Source organism: Macadamia integrifolia, chromosome 9 (assembly GCF_013358625.1).
Source record: "Macadamia integrifolia cultivar HAES 741 chromosome 9, SCU_Mint_v3, whole genome shotgun sequence".
Taxonomy (NCBI): Eukaryota; Viridiplantae; Streptophyta; class Magnoliopsida; order Proteales; family Proteaceae; genus Macadamia; species Macadamia integrifolia.
In genome coordinates this window covers 20,542,760-20,561,679 of record NC_056565.1, presented here as the reverse complement: position 1 = coordinate 20,561,679, position 18,920 = coordinate 20,542,760, and the positions used below count along the sequence as shown (strand labels likewise).

The 18,920-nt window shown below is 36.8% G+C and overlaps 3 protein-coding genes across 3 annotated transcripts; all 3 read right to left on the bottom strand.

The window, feature by feature from the left end:
• Positions 1 to 2,785: 2,785 nt before the first annotated feature.
• Positions 2,786 to 4,981, bottom strand: LOC122089607. Its single transcript, XM_042659330.1, has 6 exons — positions 4,423 to 4,981; positions 4,089 to 4,330; positions 3,776 to 3,982; positions 3,470 to 3,562; positions 3,263 to 3,367; positions 2,786 to 3,109 (listed from the first exon to the last, which is right to left on the bottom strand). Exons 1-6 carry the CDS (start codon positions 4,478 to 4,480, stop codon positions 2,786 to 2,788), a joined length of 1,029 nt encoding a protein of 342 aa, XP_042515264.1. The 5' UTR covers positions 4,481 to 4,981.
• A 1,391-nt stretch (positions 4,982 to 6,372) lies between these two features.
• Positions 6,373 to 8,544, bottom strand: LOC122089606. The gene has a single exon (XM_042659329.1). It carries the CDS (start codon positions 8,542 to 8,544, stop codon positions 6,373 to 6,375), a length of 2,172 nt encoding a protein of 723 aa, XP_042515263.1.
• Positions 8,545 to 9,694: 1,150 nt separating this feature from the next.
• Positions 9,695 to 13,463, bottom strand: LOC122089605 (NDR1/HIN1-like protein 26). Its single transcript, XM_042659328.1, has 3 exons — positions 13,332 to 13,463; positions 11,195 to 11,282; positions 9,695 to 10,938 (listed from the first exon to the last, which is right to left on the bottom strand). The coding sequence occupies exons 1-3, from the start codon at positions 13,461 to 13,463 to the stop codon at positions 10,340 to 10,342; spliced, it is 819 nt and encodes a 272-aa protein (XP_042515262.1). The 3' UTR covers positions 9,695 to 10,339.
• Between the last annotated feature and the right edge of the window lie 5,457 nt (positions 13,464 to 18,920).

The window sequence follows — 18,920 nt, the reverse complement described above, 5'->3', positions numbered from 1 at the left end:
TAGGAGATCATTGTGTAATCATTCATTTTTTGTCGTATTATGTGTTGTATTTTTTGCCAAAAAAAAAAATTAAAGCAAAAGAAAACTTCACAGTTCCCAAGAGGAATTTTGAATTTTAAAAGCTGAATCTTCTCTTAGGTGAAGGCATACCAAGTGTAAAGAGAAATTCTTAACCCAAGAAAAAAAATAGAAAAAATGTATTTTTTTTTTTTTCTTTTCTTGGCTACCAAACACAGCCAAAGTGTTAAGTTTCGTCCAATTGTAGTTCTCTGTCGGCTATTGCAATGGGGTTAGACTCTATCTATGGTATACATCCCATTCAAAGCCCAACCAAAATATATATTCAACATCCCAATTTTGCTACCAAAGAAAAAAAACAACAAAAAATCAATAAAATCTTTTTCCAACTAAATGTGGTTAGCTACATAGATCAATGAATAGGCAAGATATAAAGCAAAGAAAAGAAAAAGACAAGAAACATAGCAATGCATCACCTTCGAGACAACCCACTTAAATACAATTTGCAAAACATAGATCTTTGCCATATCCCTACTAAGTAAAGAAATTATTTTTTCAACTTTGATTTGATCCCACCATGGTTGCCTTTGAATACAATTAATTTCATTAGTGATGCACTTAAAGAAGAATGAAACAGGATATCAAATGGCTAGAATGGCTGAGGCAACAGATTTGATAAGAGTCTCTCTCATTGCATAAGAGGAAGTCTTTTTCCAACCTTGTACTCTATTTCTAACCCAATCAACAATGAAGGAGAGCGCTTTTTATTTTGATCAACCAATGAAAGAAGGAAAGTCAAGATAAATTATGGGGCAAGTGACATATTTTATGATGATGATTTCCGAAATATCTACTTTGGCTTGTTCAGTAGTCTTGCTGAAGAAAAAATTTCAGATTTCTTATAACTGACCAATTTATCCAGAGAGGCATCTCTATAAAAAGAGATGATATCACAAAAATGCTGATCATCTCTAGGAATGTAATACGTATGAAGAAATAATATTAGGGGAGTGGAATGGGCACGGGTACGACATCCATTTATGATCTACCAAAACAAAAAAGAAGGTTATGGGATTGAACCCTATCACATTCAGATATATAAGGATTGGTGAATGCAGACACTACAAGAAAACACATTTTTTGCGATGGAAAAAAAGCGACGCAAAAAATATAAAACCGTCGCTAAAAATAGCAACGACGGTTAATTTTTAGTCGCCAAGTCCGTCGCCTATACTGTCGCAGGTAAAAATAGGCGACGGAAAAAGATGGGTGGTTGGGAAAAATATTATTAGCGACAGAATTATATTTACCGTCGTCAAATATATTTTTAGCGACGGTAAATGCCATCGCCTATAACTATATAAATAATAGACGAAATTTATTTATAGCAACAGTATAAAAAAATCCGTCGCAAAAAATATATATTCCAACGGTTATTATCCGTCGCCTAAGCCTAATAATAATTTATTTATAGCAACGGTATAATAAAACCAGTCGCCAAATATAAAATAAATAAAATAAAATTTTAATATTAGTAAATTTTAAATATTATCTATAAATTGTTCCTGTAATTACATCAATATATATTGTCCAATTCAGAAAATGAGATCATCCTAGGCATCCATATCATAATACATTACTTTCACTCAACTTCCAAAAAGTCTTACAATCATAATTAAAAATTCATTGTTTTCATTCATTTTTCAAAAAGTCTTATAATTATAAATAAGAAGTCATTGTTTTCGTTCCACTTTAAAAAAATTCCTACAATCAATACATCAAACTTCAGACTTTGCATTTTTCATTGATTAGGTTTGTCTTACATATTCCTCCAAAGGATAGCTCCACTTTCTTTCATAGCCTTGCCTTGCCACATTAGATTTAACAATATCCTGCAATATAGAATAATTAACTTATGCTATGCTTGAATACTAAGAAAATAAAAATGACATACTTTTCTCATTGCTAAAAACTATGAAATCAAAAATATAAACAAGAAGATTTATTGTTTCATGAAATTTTATTGACATCTCATTATACTTATTTGTTTGGACATTCAAACACATAATTAACTCATAGTATTGAGTATTGTCCTTTACAAATGAAAATAATTCTCTATCATCCTTTCAATGATGTACTTTTCAAACACCACCTATCATACTAAAATATAATTAAAAACATAAAGAAATAAAATAAAATGAAAAGGTTAAAGCTTTTTAGTTAACAAAATTTGACTAAAAAGCAAAGCAAAAGAAATTATTAAAAGTTGTCAAACTATTTGTGTTCATTAAGATGGTCAATTTAATCTAATATTACAATGTTATTATCGACTTAATTTCTCAATATAATATCTATAAGATCACATATTTAAAATAGATTTTTTTTTGTGTTACTTTGCAATGGCAAAGAATGAATTTATTAGGAACTTACATTATTTATACTAGTGTTCTTCCTAATGTTTAAAGGTGAAGGTTCCTTCAAGAAATTAGGACAAAGTCTTAGTGTAAGGTTGTCCAAGAAGTTTGTCTCCTCTCAACACCCTATACTCTTATGTTATACCTCATCCAACCACCATCACCTATATATACAGAGTGAAAAAATGAACTCTAGACTATCACTACAATGGAGCATGACACATCAATCATTAACAAACATATCATAGATTGATACATATGGAATCATTATGGTTATGAAGATACATCCACCAAAGATATAGTATATAGAAAACTCAATTATAAATGTATAGAAATTAAAGTATATATTATACCTATCCTTGAGAAGATTGGAATGATGTCATGAATAGCATAAGCATAGCTATTTGAGACTTCATCTCATTCATCTCCACACCTTGTTGAGAAATCTGTTCTTTCAATTGGCTATTCTCTAACCTTAATTCTGAGATATGTTGTCCTTGCCTCTGAGCGCGTAGTCCTTCTAAGCCAAACACTTGTTTTGGGGTTACTCCAGGCCCAAACATGCGTACATATCCACGTCTATCACGTCCCATTACTTTGGTGAAGGTTTCATCAATAACATCGTTGTCCTGTTGCATTTCTTCAGGTTGCAAACTTAATTCACGCTGCATTTTTTCCTACAGGTGTAATTAAACAAGAAAATATAAAATAGACCATGATTTTATAAGCAATCACAAACCATAATGATAAATAATTAAATAAAAGATTAATCAAATAGTTAGAGAAACAAAAGATCAATATCAACACTTGTCTTCTATTTAATAACATACCAACTTTTCCGCAGACTCGTCATCCATGGAACATCCAGGCCTTTTATGGGTGAAGTCAAACATTTTGATACGGTTTGGAAGCTTTTTCTCTGGGTCCTCGTTACGCTGAAATATAAAATAAAAACAATAAGTGTTAAAGACTTTGGGATAATAAAAGGCTAATAAACTCGATGTAATCAATATGATAATATAAAACAAAACACTTACCAATTTCTCACGTATGACGGCATATGAAGTTCTACCCATTCTATGACGCATTTTTTGTTTGGACTTATTTTTCTTATTACGATCAGAAAGTTCCTACAATAAAATAATGTATCATTTATTAATTTCAGTTCCTTAAGGTACTTAATGCTAAAACCAAACTCGTATATATACTCATGTCATAGATGTCAATCCATTCGTTTCAATATCTTACCCAATATAATTTATATGTCATTGTCACAACCATTCAATTAGTGAGAAAATATCAACAATTTAAAGTAATATAACACATTTATAGATGTACATTACCTTATGCTTTTTATCATCCCACAACTTCAGTAGCGCATCCCATTGCTCCAATGGTATAAGTTGAAGATCAATATTTTTCCTTCGATCAGAGGGTGAATCATACTTACTGTAGTACTCGGCCTTCAAGTCACACTTATGGTCCTTCAACCGTTTAGCTAATCTATCTAAGCACCATGTCTTGGAAACTTCAGGGATGATAAATTTGGCCTAGAATAATTTAAAAAAAAAATTAATAAACATCACATGGTTAGTTTATCCAACTAAATATTTTTCTTTAAGGTAATATATAAATATAATATGTGAGTGATATTACCGTTATTGCTTTCCAACAATCTTCTTTGTATGATTGTGGTATGTTTGTCCACTTAGGGTATGTCAATGGACAATATAGATGATTCCTTGCTAATGTTCCAATCCATGTAGTTAATTTTGCTGTTGACTCGCCTTCACATGGTTGTCCCCACTCATTTACTTCAATTTGTATTCTCTCACCATCTGGCATATTTATAATATCATGAGCCTTAGTTCTTCCCCTTTGGCCTCTTCCCCTTTTTCCTGTGAAAGATTAAGATAAGAAAACTAAAAGTATTGAGAATCATTATACTTTACATCAATTTTTAAAGAATAACTTTACCACATGTACTAACCTGAACCACATGTATTATCATTCCCACTTGTACTTCCACATACATTAGGATTACTCATACCTGTTTCTCAATAAACAACCACTATAAGAAATGTGATAATGTGTCAAGTCAACAATATACTTTCACATGCTCTTAAACTAGCATCAGGAATGCCTAGTCAATAAACATTAAGTTTATTGGTTTACTCTCACCAAATGCTCTTATACTTATGTACTTTTACGGCCTACAATTCAAAAGCATTACAAAACTCTAAATATAACTGTTAAAATATGGTCGACTTATAAATTAGGTTTACTATTTTATGAGACAAATGAGCTGAAAAAATAAATATCAATTACATAGTAAAAATGCCTACAATCAAAGATGAATTCGATTAAGAAAACTAAATCAAAAGAACAATGACTAATAAACAAACACAATTTTGACAAAGAAATAAGAGAACCAATATTAATAAAAGTATAAAGTTTCTTTATTCTTTCATTCCAATAAAAGAAATACATAATCTAGAAAGAAAAAATTCAATGGATGCAGAAATTAAGAGAAAGATCAATCAATTGTTACCTTGTTTAAAAGTCAATCAATTTGATATATTGTCATTTGAACTCTCCATTGCATTGATCAATTCGATTGGTGTGTCAATTATAGTACCTTCCACATCAGATCTGACCCAACTCACATCGACATCACTATCACCATATGAATGTTCTATATTTTGTCTATCTTGTAATGTACTTTGTATATTTGTCTGATCTGATTCACCATGATCTTCGCCTCCCATGTCAAAAATATCTCTAATCTTTGTATTTATGACAACTTGCCATTCAGGCCTTTGTGGATCAACAACGTAGAACACTTGCTCTACTTGTGACGGTAACACAAATGGATCAGCAAACTGATCTTGGTCATTGTATTGTAAATGGTTAAAATTGACAAGGACAAATCCGAGGTCATCTTTCTCCACTCCCTTTCTAAGATTAGCCCAATCACATTTAAATAACATTACTCTGAGATCATTTGCATATTCCAATTCAATTACTTTCTTCAAAAATCCATAATACATGATATATCCCTCAATAGGGTGTGTATCTTTTGAACTAGAAAAGTCTTCTGTCAATGCCGTTAAAAGAACCCCACTATTTTGAGTTTTTCTATTATTCTCATGTACCTTACTATGAAACTTGATGCCATTAATAATGTATTCATCATAACTTCTTGCATCTAAGTTAGGACCTCGAGCCAGCCATCTGATATGATTAGGCACCTCGACTCCATTCTCGCGTAGATTCAATATCTAAATAAAAAAAAATTAAGATATGTATAATTAGAGATCTAAACATATAATCATGATATAGTATATAATCTAACTCTCTTCAATTAAATTTGGGTTGAACTTACATGCTCATTGAACCATTTTGGAAACTCCTTAGCATGCTTCATTCTTACCAAATATGGGCGAGCTCTACGACCCATCGACCTTTGGATTTGTGCACAATGAAGCCTACATAGTAAGTGAAGAATCTCTTATATACTAATATTTTCTTATAAGAATATAAATTATAAATTTTTTGCTCCAACATAAACATTTTGTGTAAACATAATTTATATGTAATACTTACTCACGATATTCTTCTAATGCTTTAGAGTTCTTGAGCACGTACCGATGTGCCTGATCCCTTTCTATAATGTCGAGTCGTATCATCTTGCACTTCCCTATTGGCCTACCTGCTCTTGAGAATATAGAAGATGGATCGTATGTTTCTGTTGACCCCGCATTTCTTGGTAGTCTAGTTGACCTTGTTTCCACATCTTCAAGGTATCTAGAGTAATAGGTCAAACACTCATCTGCAAGATATCCTTCTGCTATAGATGCCACTGGCCGACTAGGGTTACGCATGTAGTCTTTCAATCGTTTGAGAAACCTAATTACAATCAAATTTATAGTTAATGTATTCAACATATTAAAAAGCCTACACAAGTTATCTTATTCTTTAAGAAAAAATGAAAATTTAACACTAACCTTTCTATTGGATACATCCAACGGTATTGAACAGGACCAGCCAAGCTAGCTTCATGGGCTAAATGAACAATCAGGTGTACCATAACATCAAAGAATGTAGGTGGAAAAAGCCTTTCCATCTTGCATAGTGTTAAGACAACACTTTCACCAAGCCTCTTGAAGTCTTCCTCCTTCCCAACTTTACTACACAACTCTCGAAAAAATGCACTAACCTCTATCAATACAATGCTGACATTCTTAGGCAATATGTTACGCACTGCAATTGGAAGAAGTTGTTGCATCATAATATGAGAATCATGGCTCTTCATTCCAATAATCTTACGTTCTTGCACACACTGTGAAATATTACTACAAAGTCCATCTGGAACCTTTACACCCCTTAAAACTGTGCAAAACAAATCTTTGTCAGTGGTAGACATTGTGTAGCTTGCTGGAGGTATGAACAACTTATTCTTGCCTTCAATGACCTTTGGTTGAAGATCTAATCGTATTTTCATGTCTCTCAAATCTAAACGTGCATTCACGTTATCCTTTGACTTTTCTTTTTGATCCAACAAAGTGTTAACGATATTATCACAGACATTCTTCTCAATATGCATCACATCTAAATTGTGACGGACTAGATTATCTTTCCAGTATGGCAAGTCAAAAAATATACTCTTCTTCTTCCAGTTGTATGGAAGCTCTGGCTGTTTTAACCTCCTTTGCTTCTTCTTCCCACTTTGTTTATTATTTTCTTTACCAAATTGGGGAAAATCAATATATTGTAAATGTTCCAATATGTCGTTCCCTGATAGTTGCTTTGGCTGGAGTCTATGTTCCTCATGGCCATCAAAACTCCTTTTGTCTCGTCGAAATCGATGTTCTTGTGGAAGGAATCGACGATGGCCCAAATAACAATGTTTTTTGCCATATTTTAGCCAACGAGAAGAAGTCTCACTGTTGCAACATGGACAAGCATAAGCACCTTTAGTACTCCATCCTGAGAGGACTGCATATGCTGGAAAATCATTAATGGTCCATAACAAACATGCTTTTAGATTAAATTTCTCCTTCTTAAATGCATCATAAGTCTCAACTCCATTGTACCATAAATCTTTTAACTCTTCTATCAATGGCTGTAAATATACATCTATATCATTCCCAGGCTGTTCTGGTCCAGGAATAAGCAAAGTAAGAATGAAGTAGTCTGGCTTCATGCACATCCATGGCGGAAAATTATAAGGCATCACCACAACAGGCCATACATTATGAGTTGATCTCATATGCTTGTATGGGTTGAATCCATCACTTGCTAACCCGAGTCTGATATTACGAGGCTCCTCACTAAAAAGTTGATGCAATCTATCAAACTCCTTCCATGCTTGACTGTCAGCTGGGTGTCGTAACCTTTGGTCTTTTGTACGTTCTTCATGATGCCATCTCATATTAAATGAGGTTTTGGATGAAATGTATAACCTCTGCAACCTTGGGATTAAAGGAAAATGACGTAATGTCTTAGCCGGAAATTTCTTTCCTTTACTTGAATATCTTGATGCCCCACATTTATAACAAGATGTGGCTTTCTCTGCTCCTTTCCAAAACAACATGCAATCATTTGGGCAGGCATCAATCTTGTTGCAGTTGAGCCCCAAATCTTTGATAATTTTCTTTGTTTCATACATATTCTTTGGCAATGTATTTGGCTCTGGAAGCGCCTCTCGCAACAAATCTAACAGCATTGACAATGCTTTGTCGGTCATGTTGCAAAGGCACTTTATATGATAAAGACGAAGAATGAAGGATAATCTAGTAAATTTCATGCATCCTGGGTACAACTCCTTCTTTGAATCTTCAATTAATCGTTCAAATTTATCCGCCTCTATACTTGCTCCCTTTGTACCATCACCTATGTCACCATCCTCAACATCTTCATTTGTATTTCTTCCCTGCAGCTCATCTAACATGGTGTGTGTACCATCATATGTTTCACCTTCATCTTGTATCACAGTATTAACATGTAGACTTTCATGTGAAGATGTACCTTCCCCATGAAAAATCCATCTCGTATAATTCCATAGAATTCCATCACAAACCAAATGTTCATACACTATGTCTCTAGTCATCCACAGTTGGTTTATGCATTTTACACATGGGCATAGGATGCGATCCCCTATGGATGCATTAGAAAATGCAAATTCTAAGAATTTTGTTACCTCTAGTCTGTATTGTGGAGATAACCTGTTTAATGGATCTCTTGAACTTTCAATCCATGACCTAGACATATTTTCCACACTAACTGCTAAAAAGCAAAAGCATCAATGTTAGAAAGATATCTGGGGTATATGCTAAGAGTACTAGCATTAAACATTTAACATGAGTAACCTTATATAATAAACACATGTAGCCAATCTTCTACCATTAAAAGCGCACCAGCTAGTATATGTCTGGTAAACTAAATCAAGTTAAAAATCTTACTTTGGAGGTTCATACAACAAAATACACTATTATTAGTTATTGCATCCAAGGAAAAAAGAGAAAACAATATACAAATAAAAATATTATTCTTACCCGAGGATTAATCCCAACATTCCCACCTAACTCAACCTTCTCCATATTTTGACAAATGAAGTGATAAGTTGATTTTTCAGAAATTTGAAACAAGTTACAAGTTAATGAGTTTCGAGAACATCTAATTTAAGAATGTATGAATTGAAACAATATTCAAACTGGACCAACCCAGTGTAACAATCATCAGCAATCCCATATCCATATCTATACTAGCAAACATCACAATATCCATAGCATTAGCTAACCCATTTCTCCATCAACCAAACATCAAAATTTAAAAATAAAATCTCTATAAAATCAAGATCATGAAAAAAAGTAAAATAATGGCCATTATACCATAAGCGATCCTGAACATACATAGTAATACATGCCAATACAATCAATGGTACTCGATTGAATTAAAGTCTTCAATTTGAAATAGATTTTTTTTTTTGCTACATCATTATTCCGCAAGGCATAATGAGATGGGCCAAATGTGATGAGATTTTGGTGTTCACACACATCCCACGACACCCTACCCACCGCTCCACCCCCACAAAAAAAAAAAAAACAGAGACACACTCTCTCCCTCTCACTGGTTCCTCTTCTTGCAGCCTGGATATTTATGGGGAAATTTTGGACCTCTCTTTTTCAGGAAAGAAAGCCAGAATTCAACTCTATTAGACAGAATGAAGACGACGCAGCACATTGCATTTGCATTCCAAATGAGACAATCAGAGAAACTGACCAATTTTATTGAAGAAATAAATAACAGTTGATGGGCATCCCTGGCCAGTTCCACCAAAAATCCTTGCCTAATCAATCTAGAAATCTGGCATATTAGCATATGGCAAAAGTATTTACATCTAGGAAAAGAGCTACGGTTTCCAACATTTGCATAATCAACTGTTGGAGAGTGATTTCCATATTATCTCCTTCCCAAGTGTACAGTCTTCTACTGATATCCACCTCTATTTCATTGTCTGTTCGACCTTGAACTACCTTAACTAAATAAACCATAGCTAGTAATCCCAATCATCTAACATGTTTTCTATAGACGACGACAACGACGTCGATGATCAAATCAAATCAAACCCTTCTGATTTCATATGTATCTGTTAGAAATTTATCTAGATATCTCTGTCTTTCATTGCCTCAATATGTATTTATATTCTTGTATGTTCACTAACTAACTAGTGGTGGAATGAAAAGGTAATATAAAGAATTGAGTGGAAAGGAAGAAAATATATAGTGGAAGCTTTAAAGGGTATTGCATTGTAATTGTAATGGAGTTGTCCCTTTGAGCGGTAATGGTAGATGACAAAGGAGAAGCTAAGGGACCATTTACTAATCTTGGGAGTAGTAATCTGTTTAATTGATGAGGAATACAACGTATGGACGAAAGGCGATAATGGCAACACAATCCACATTAAACCGATATCGGCCGGAAACCCAGGTCCAAACCTTCCATCGGAGCCTTCCGTTCACCTTCAGACTTAAAACCAGACTACCTGCTGTCTGATCCCGACCCACTTCGTAACCAAGAGATGGGGCCACGGGGAGGCCCAGTCCTACCAAGGAAGCTGTCAACAGATTGCTATCTTCATGGCCTTGATAGAATGGAGGAAGAGAAGTGTAGAGAGTAATCTGTTGGCCCTTGTAGGAGGCGTAGACTTGGAGCTGGTCGTGGTAGACCCCAACCTTCTTATTTGGGTTCATGGTGACCATAGTGACTTGTATGGAAGAGTTGAGAAGGTGAGGTGCTGTGACGTCTAATTGGTAGATATCGGCTTCTTTGAGGTAGAACTCAGGCTTGGAGGGGCGTAGGATGAGCCAGACAAGGAAGATGAGTGAGAAAACAGAGAAGAAAAACTGATTCTTTGAATAGCGGAAGAAGACAAAGGGTGGCTGTCTTCCTCCTATTGTTGGTATTTGTGTCCACAAGGATCTATCAACAATCTTTTGCTTTCCTGAAGTTGCCACATTCTTTGAGGAAATTAATCAGACACTTTGCTTGCACGCTGCCCACTATTGCTGCTCAAGTTATTCCTGGGTCCTTGTGCTTCAAGATTTTTGGGTTTCAAAGGACACCATAGAGTAGTAGGAGCGTTCAGTTTTGAATGGGTAAGGTAGTCTACCAAAAGAGACAAGCAGGCTTTAACTACCTCTCCTCCTTAAAGGTTTCTCTATCACATTTTTCATATTTGCTCAAGGCCTTAGAATCACCTCTCAATTCTCCCACCACATCCAAGTAAAAGAAATAAACCAAAGTAAATGTATAAGGAAACCAAAGTAAATTTACCTCCTTTTTCATCTATTAGGGAGCACAACAACAGCAAATAGAGCAATCAAAATTAACAAAACCGAAGTGTAAAACAAGGGGTAAGATAGAAACTGTACCTAGATTGCTTTCTCACCCACAGCCTCTGTAACGTCACTACTGGCAGAGGTTAGAACAGAGAGAGAGGGATTGAGGGAGGAGCAGAATTGATCCACGAAGAGAGGAAGAGAGAAAGAGAGAGAGAGAGAGAGAGAGAGCGTGATAGGGAAGAGCAGAGAGAGGGGAGGTTATAGTTAGAGGAGAGACGTGAGAGAGAGGGGCTAAAGGTAGAGGAGAGACGTGAGAGAGGGAGACTTTGTGTTTTTCTTCTTTTTTTTTTTTTTTTCAAGAGAGACTTTGAATTTCACTAAAACTGGATTAATTTTAAAAATAAATAAATAAATTAGATTCACGAGGTTTTGAGAGGGAGAAATACTATAAAAGCATGTTTGTGCGGGAAAAGGAAACCGGGAAAACCAAAAGCATAAGTAAATTAAGAAACCTTTCCCGCGTCTAAAATTCCTAAATGATTTTGGTGTTAATTGGCGACGGTAATAAAATTGCAGTTGCCTAAAATCAATGACTGGCTACAGTAGTGTTTTAACTGTCGCCAAATATAAATGATTATATTTTGTGACAGTATAATTTCTATCGTTGTTATAAATCAAATTATTGTTGATTGAGCATAGGATATGAGGCGACGGTAAAAAATTTACCGTTGTCTAAGATATTATTTCACTACGGTATTAAAAAATTCCGTCGCCTTAAATAATTTTTTGTAACATTTAAATTTAACCCGTTGTTATAAAATGATGTTGCTACGGTATTTTTAATTTCGTCGCTGAAATTTTGTTTTGGTGACGAGTATTATTTTACAGTCGTCATAAATGTATTAGGCAACACTATCCATTTTACGGTCGCTATATATTATATTTGGCGACAATAATATTTTTTTACTGTCGCCATTAATATGTTTTCTTGTAGTGACAATTGGGTTATGGTCCGACCCTACAGATGCAAGTTTGGTAAGTAAAGGATTTGGACATAGGGAAATCCAATCAAGATTGGCATACACTTTGTCCAAGCATTCTTTGATCAGGTTTGGGGGTTTTTGTTTGTTGGACCAAGTGAAGGGGTTGTTCATTGGTCTAATGGGGTCAAGGTTGTGGTTTGACAGGATATTCTCCAGTAAAAGAATCGAATTGGAGTGCTTGAAAGGGTTTCCTCCGAACTTTTGCTCTTGAGAGGTAATTTCATTGAAGTCACCAATTAAAGCAAAGGGAGTCTTTATGGAATAAAGATGGGTAATTAGCAAGGCCCAAAAATCGGATCTGGGATTGTAGTGTGGTGAGGCGTATATGCAAACCAAAGTCCAACTCAGTGGGAGTTCTTGTGTGGGGTTGAAGGAAATGATAAAGAAACCATGGTCCAAATTAACGGATTTAACAGGTAAAGATGGTTTGAAAAGAAGCCAGAGGCCTCCCAATTTGCCATGACTCCCCGAGCTATTCATGAAATGGGATTTGTCAAAACTCATAAGATGAGGATGTAGTTTGAAAAGGCTGTGGTCCTTAATTTTTAATTTTTGTTTCACACAAAAAGATTATGTCCGGGTTGATAGCTTTAACATGTGCAAGAAGGCAACCTTTGTGGTGTTAGAGTGTAGTCCTCTAACATTCCAACTCAATACAATCATGATAACAAGTAGTTAAAAAGAGCAATCGGCAGTAGGTGTATATACAACAAATTTAATATGAACAAAAAACGACATACACAAGAATAAGTTCATAATAGCAAAGATATTCCAAAGCAAACAAGGTAAGAAACTAAAAGCGACTAAGTAACGAATGAAAGGAGATAAAGATTTTAAAAGAAAGAGAAGGAAGGTGGTATAAAAAGGTATCAATGGTTACTACCTTGGGAGGAATTGCCTTTTCCAGTACTTCTTCTCAAGGTGATACCAAGATACAAAAGACTCAGACATACATAGAAAAAACAGGATAAATATAGAGAGAACGGATGAAATAAAGTTATGATAAATACCCGGCCCTGCGGGGAACTTTCCAGCTCTCCCCCTTGTGACAAATCTTCATCACAGATGCGCCCGAAGTGTTCAGGTTCCTCATTTTTCTTGTCACGATCCTCAAGAACAACCCTCCCTTTGAATCTATCCATTAAAATATTAAAGGTAAGTGTGGGTTCATCGGTTTTTGCAATTAGGCCACAGATGTTGGAGATCGTTTCATTGTCCGGTAAGTCCAAACGTGGCCTTTTACATGGCCTGTATCGGGTTACACCTTTTCCTACAAGGTTGGTGTGATTAAGGGTTTCATACCGGGTGGGAAGTTATAGTTGATGGTAACATGGCTTGCATTGTTGAGTTGATTGAACGAGTTATTGTGTTGTTGTTTTTCAGGTACTGGGGTTAAGGGGGTTTTGCAGGTGGGTGGTCGGCTAGCATCAGAAACAATAGGTTGAAGGGGAAGAGTGGTGGTGAAGAGGGGGGCACCAAGTGGCAAACCGCAACTGGCTAAAGCGGGTAAAAGTGTTCCCGCAGACATTGGTGGTACTGTGGGAGAAACACCTGGGGTTGGGTTCAGTAGGCCTGAGGAGGAGACCACAGTAGGAGTGAAGGGAGCCAACATGTTAGTGTCCACAGAGAGGAAATTTTGTAGCCAAAGGGGGTCATCCAAGTTGTACAAGGTGGACAAAGAGGCCGATAGGTCAGTTAGGTTGTTGGGGAAAGGCCCATTTTGGTCAACCAGCATGGGAGCAGGTGAGAGGGTTGGTGGCAGGGCTTGGAAGTTTGAAGGTTCAATCTCTGCATTCGATTGGATCACTTGTGCCTGTGACAGAGTACCACCAAGAGAAGCCATCGAGACAGGAGCCAAACACGAAAAGGATGCCGGTACGTTATCAATGGTCACAAGGGGTCTACCCTGGTTAACAAAGAGGGGCAGTGTGAGGGCCTCTTCATAAGGGTGGTGTGAGGATGGGTCAGAGAGGTTTGTGGATTCAGGACAAAGCTCCACGGAGTGAGTAATAAGGCCACACAACGAACACAAAGTGGTAAGCTCAAACTTGAAATTCACAGAGATAGGTTCACCCTGAGGGAGATGGATAGTGGAGTTGAGACATAAGGGGTGGTTTTTCTTTGACTGAGATTTTTACTCTAGCAGTGTTCAATGGGAGACCTATTTCCAGCAGGTTGAGACTGATATCCATTATTTTACCCATGCAAGACACGGCAGTGCGGACATTCGGGGAGGAGAACGCATCAACAGGAATGTTTTCAACTAGTACCCATATAGGGGTTGCTTCCATTTCCCTCAGTGAAGCTTCAGTATCTAGTGGAACGACTCCGAGTTATAGAAGGAAGTTCTCACACCACCAAGGTGAGAAAGAAACAACAACCCTCTTTGCTTCGGAAGAGATGAAGTCAACAAAGAAACGTCCCTTACCTGAACAACAGATGAAGATGGCTCCCTTTGGTTCCCACAGTGATATTAACATCTCTCAAGTTAAAGGCTGAATGTAAGGGTTCGTTGACAACCATCCCAACTAGGGAGGATGCCAACGGGATGCAGGGCTTGGGCTCCAGATCAGTTCCAAAATCGATGGCATGCACTCCCCAGATGGCGTGGGTTAGGTGTGGGGGTGGTGGTTGTGTTTTGGAAGCAGGAGAAGGGCGGCGATGTAGGGCCATGTTACTGAGCTCTCGTTTAGGACCGGGTCGAGGGATGAAAATCCTCTGTTTTTCTCATCTCTATTTTTCCTTGTTTTGCTACCTGCAGAACACGACACGTGGACAACTTTAAGATCAATGGTCAAGGTTGGGTGAGGATTATTACATCCGGTGCGTTGGTCTTAAAGTTGTCCACGTATGTTGTTTTGCAGGTAGCAAAACAAGGAAAAACAGGGATGAGAAAAATAGAGGATTTTTTTCCCGGGTTGAGAGGGGGTGTGACGAGAATGCCTGTGTGAGGTTGTCGCTGCTTTTTCGGTAGGTGGGGACTAAGCGGTTTTTGCCATAAAAGTGGGTTGAGATTTCCCCATGGGTTGGTGGGTGAGTAAATTTATGATGGGACAAAAGGTCTTTTGGTTTAATGTAAGGTTTGTAGGGAATACGGGAAAGATATGGTTAGGCTTGAGATCGAGTTTGAGATTTTGGGCATTATAGCCATCCGTGGGAAAGAGAGAGAGAGAAAGGAGAGGAGAGATTCGCAGATCCTTGGGGTGCTTTAGAGGGGTACGGGGGGAGTCCGTACCTTCCACTTAGGGCCGAGAGACGGCGGCTGTGTTTACAGAGAGGAAGAAGACGAGGAGAAAGTGCTGTATCAATAGGTAAAATTGGTTTCATTGATGATTCATGGGTTTGGGTGAGGTAAGCATGGAGAAAGGGTGGGCATTGTTAATGAAGAGAGGTGGAGGATCTGTTGAGCGGCGACGGAAAAACCACTTGCATCTAACGATCGGTTGAGCGGAAGGTTGCCTTTTGCGTTTGATTCTGTGTTTTGCTCTTGAGAAATTTTTAAACATGTTGTTTTGCCTGTGAGTAGGGTATTTTAAGAATATAATGCCATTTGGTGGCATATGGTGGGGGGAATCATTTGGTAAGGAACTAGGTCTTATTCGAATGTTACATTTTCAAGGATTTGCTGATTTAATAGCAGAAACTACGGTATCATGTATATGTAAAGTAAAGGGGGCTTATTTATTGGTTTAGGGGTGGCAATCGAATGCAAAAGCCCAAAAGGGTAGTTATTTGTTGGGTTCTTCTAGGCGTCACTATGCCTAGAGTTGCTACTTGGCAGTTCATGGCTTAGTCCATGTGATATAGTACCCATATACATATTTCAATGGTCAAATTTTAATCTGAGATAAGCAGGGATGGTTGACTAAACTCAGATTCAAAGTTTTAGTAAACATATCAAAATACCTTCAAATGGAGATCAATATGATATATAAAATGGCTGCTTTTGAATTTTTGTTATATTCTCTACTCATTTTAAGCTGAAATTTTGTACCAATGAAATGCTTGCTTGGTCCTCTATCACATGGACTAATCCATGCTATTTGTAAAACATTGGATCAACTAGTTCACTGCTTGGCCCATCTACCGGGAAATTCAAGGTTGCGTCCTAACGAGTGTCTGGGTCATTGCTAACGAGTGTGCCCACCAGTAGCCTAACTATACCATGGGACTTATTCTCCTCCCATGTCCTGCATTCTGCATCCTCGTCCCTTCTTGGAAGTACAGCCAGCGTCGTCATGACTCCAACACTGGTTCCCTCGAGTGCGATGAGGTCTTTGTCCCCAAGCCCAAGTCCAACCTCAATTGGTTTTCTTGTGGAAGTCATGGTTTACCCCCCAAAAAAACTCATAGAAGTGATGTAATAATTACCAAGAAAAAATAAGTATTTATGTGCATTTTATCCAAGTAACAATGGAAGGTGTGATGTTTCAAAAAATATTTTTTTTGGTAAAATCACAAGATAAGTCTGAGCCATTCAATTTTATATTTTAAAAATTTTAAATCGTCTATTCCTACTCATATGGTAGAGTGCATATTAACGTTTAGAAAAGTAGAACATTCATAGACATACATGGGATGTGTACCAATTCAGTAAGTACTATTTCTTATAGGATTGAGTTCTCCATCTAGGAGTATAATGCATGCTAGTGCTCCCACTTAAGGAAGTACGGGTCTTGGTCCCCCTTAGACGTAATGGCCCTATTTTGTGCCTATTTGATGCTTTTAGGTTTTGGTCCTGTGCTCCTAACGACATCAACTACCAATTGGTATACTCTAGTTTGATAAGGGAAAAAATAATTGTAATATTTATCCCTAAATATTAATCCTAATTGCCAATGACCTAGCTTATGAACCTCAATGACATAAATCGTTATTATACTTTTCATATGCAATGGATTGTGAACTTATTTGAGTGTTAGTGATCATAAGCATTAACCCGCATTCTAATAACCTACAAGGAACTCAACTTATTCAAAAGAAAAGATTCTGAAGCAGTGGCATGGGCCTTCTACAAGGCTTGAAGAAGGCATAGGAAAGAGGATGGAATGTGAATGAGATCTGGAGTAATGTTGAACTGGAACCCATTTTGACATAAATTTTTCTTAGCCATGGATTTCTTTACTCATTTTTTTGGAAAACACTCATCTTTTGTATGAATGTAATTTTTTTTGTAAAGGTTAACAATAGTTTAATTATTTTATTTTTTGATAAGAACAATAGTGTAATTAGACCTCTTAAGATCATAGCCTATAATGCTAAGGACAGAAAGGTAGTGATTAGAGAACCACAAACTATGTTCCAAACTCACATTTTAACTTAATGATATTGTTTGTTTTTCTATAAAAAAAAATTCATAATTAAAAAGTCCCATTATTGAAAGCCTTGGGTCGGATTGTGCATCTTTTTTATTTCTCTGCATTTTCTTTATCAAGTATTTCACATATATGATGAAATTTATGAAGATTGATATGCAATTTATTCTTAAATCAACCCCTAAAGAATGAATATTGTGGTGTAACTAAAGAGGTAGCGAGATTGACCATTGGAAAGTGAAATTCGTTTCGTTTAGTTGAGATCGCTTCACACCTCGCGATGCTTACACCTCTCGCCTATCGAAGTTCTGTTCAAAAATCTCGTACGAGAACTTGTATAGAGAAGGATTTCCCGCAGCGCAGCAGTTCTTCCATTCCAACTTAGTTGCCCGGCGCTGCTATTGGCATAACAACCGGTACACCATGGGTTGGCCCTACCCAATCCTCTCGTACTAGGGTTGGCTCTTCGTAGTTCTCCCTTTAACACCAATGGTAGATAGGAACCGAACTGTCTCAAGACGTTCTAAACCTAACTCACGTACCACTTGAATCGACGAACAACCGAACCCTTGGGACCTTCTTCAACCCCAAGATGTGATGTGTTGACATCGAGGTGCCAAACGACTCCGTCGATAAGAGCTCTTGGGAGTCATCTGCCTGTTATCCCCGGCGTACCTTTGATCTGTTGAGCGAGAGCCCATCCACACGGGACTCCCGGATCACTATGGTCGACTTTCGTCTCTGTTTGACCAGTCGATCTCACAGTCAGGTAGGCTTATACCATTATACTCACGAGCAGAATAGACACTTGAGCCTACCTTCGCACACCTTCGTTATTCTATAGGAGGTAACTTCTAACAGCAGCAGATCAAACAAGAACTTGTTGAGCATTGTGAAAGAAAAAAAGACAATTGAGAAATTCTTTAAAATTGTTTAATAAATGGAATGATTTTAGAATTGGTTCTTTAATGACAATGGTTTGAGGAATCGATATGGATCAAGGGTAAAAATATTTAAAAAATAATATTAATCTATCTAATCCGGATCGATATTGGCCGATTCAGATCAGTATCAGCCGAGATACCGATTACTAAGCATGGATTCCCGTCCCGAATCTCGATTGGACACCCTTAGACCGGGGGACGTTGCGAAATTCGAAAACAATTCGTTCTTGAATCGTGGTTGTTGTTATGGATATCGCATTTTAGTGTGAGATGTGAGACATGGTAAGTGAATCACTATTTTTAAAAGGGTAATTTATGGCACCATCCCCTGGAGAATGCT

Coding starts and splice junctions, on each gene's coding strand:
- LOC122089605 (XM_042659328.1), bottom strand. CDS start 13,463: ATGGATAGATTCAAAGGGAGGGTTGTTCTTGAGGATCGTGACAAGAAA. Junction 11,283..13,331: donor AAAGTTCCCCGCAGGGCCGG/GTATTTATCATA, acceptor GCTCCCTAATAG/ATGAAAAAGGAGGTAAATTT. Junction 10,939..11,194: donor TGTGGTGGGAGAATTGAGAG/GTGATTCTAAGG, acceptor TGGCAACTTCAG/GAAAGCAAAAGATTGTTGAT.
- LOC122089606 (XM_042659329.1), bottom strand. CDS start 8,544: ATGACTAGAGACATAGTGTATGAACATTTGGTTTGTGATGGAATTCTA.
- LOC122089607 (XM_042659330.1), bottom strand. CDS start 4,480: ATGAGTAATCCTAATGTATGTGGAAGTACAAGTGGGAATGATAATACA. Junction 3,983..4,088: donor ATTGTTGGAAAGCAATAACG/GTAATATCACTC, acceptor AAATTATTCTAG/GCCAAATTTATCATCCCTGA. Junction 3,368..3,469: donor CCGTCATACGTGAGAAATTG/GTAAGTGTTTTG, acceptor TTTATATTTCAG/CGTAACGAGGACCCAGAGAA.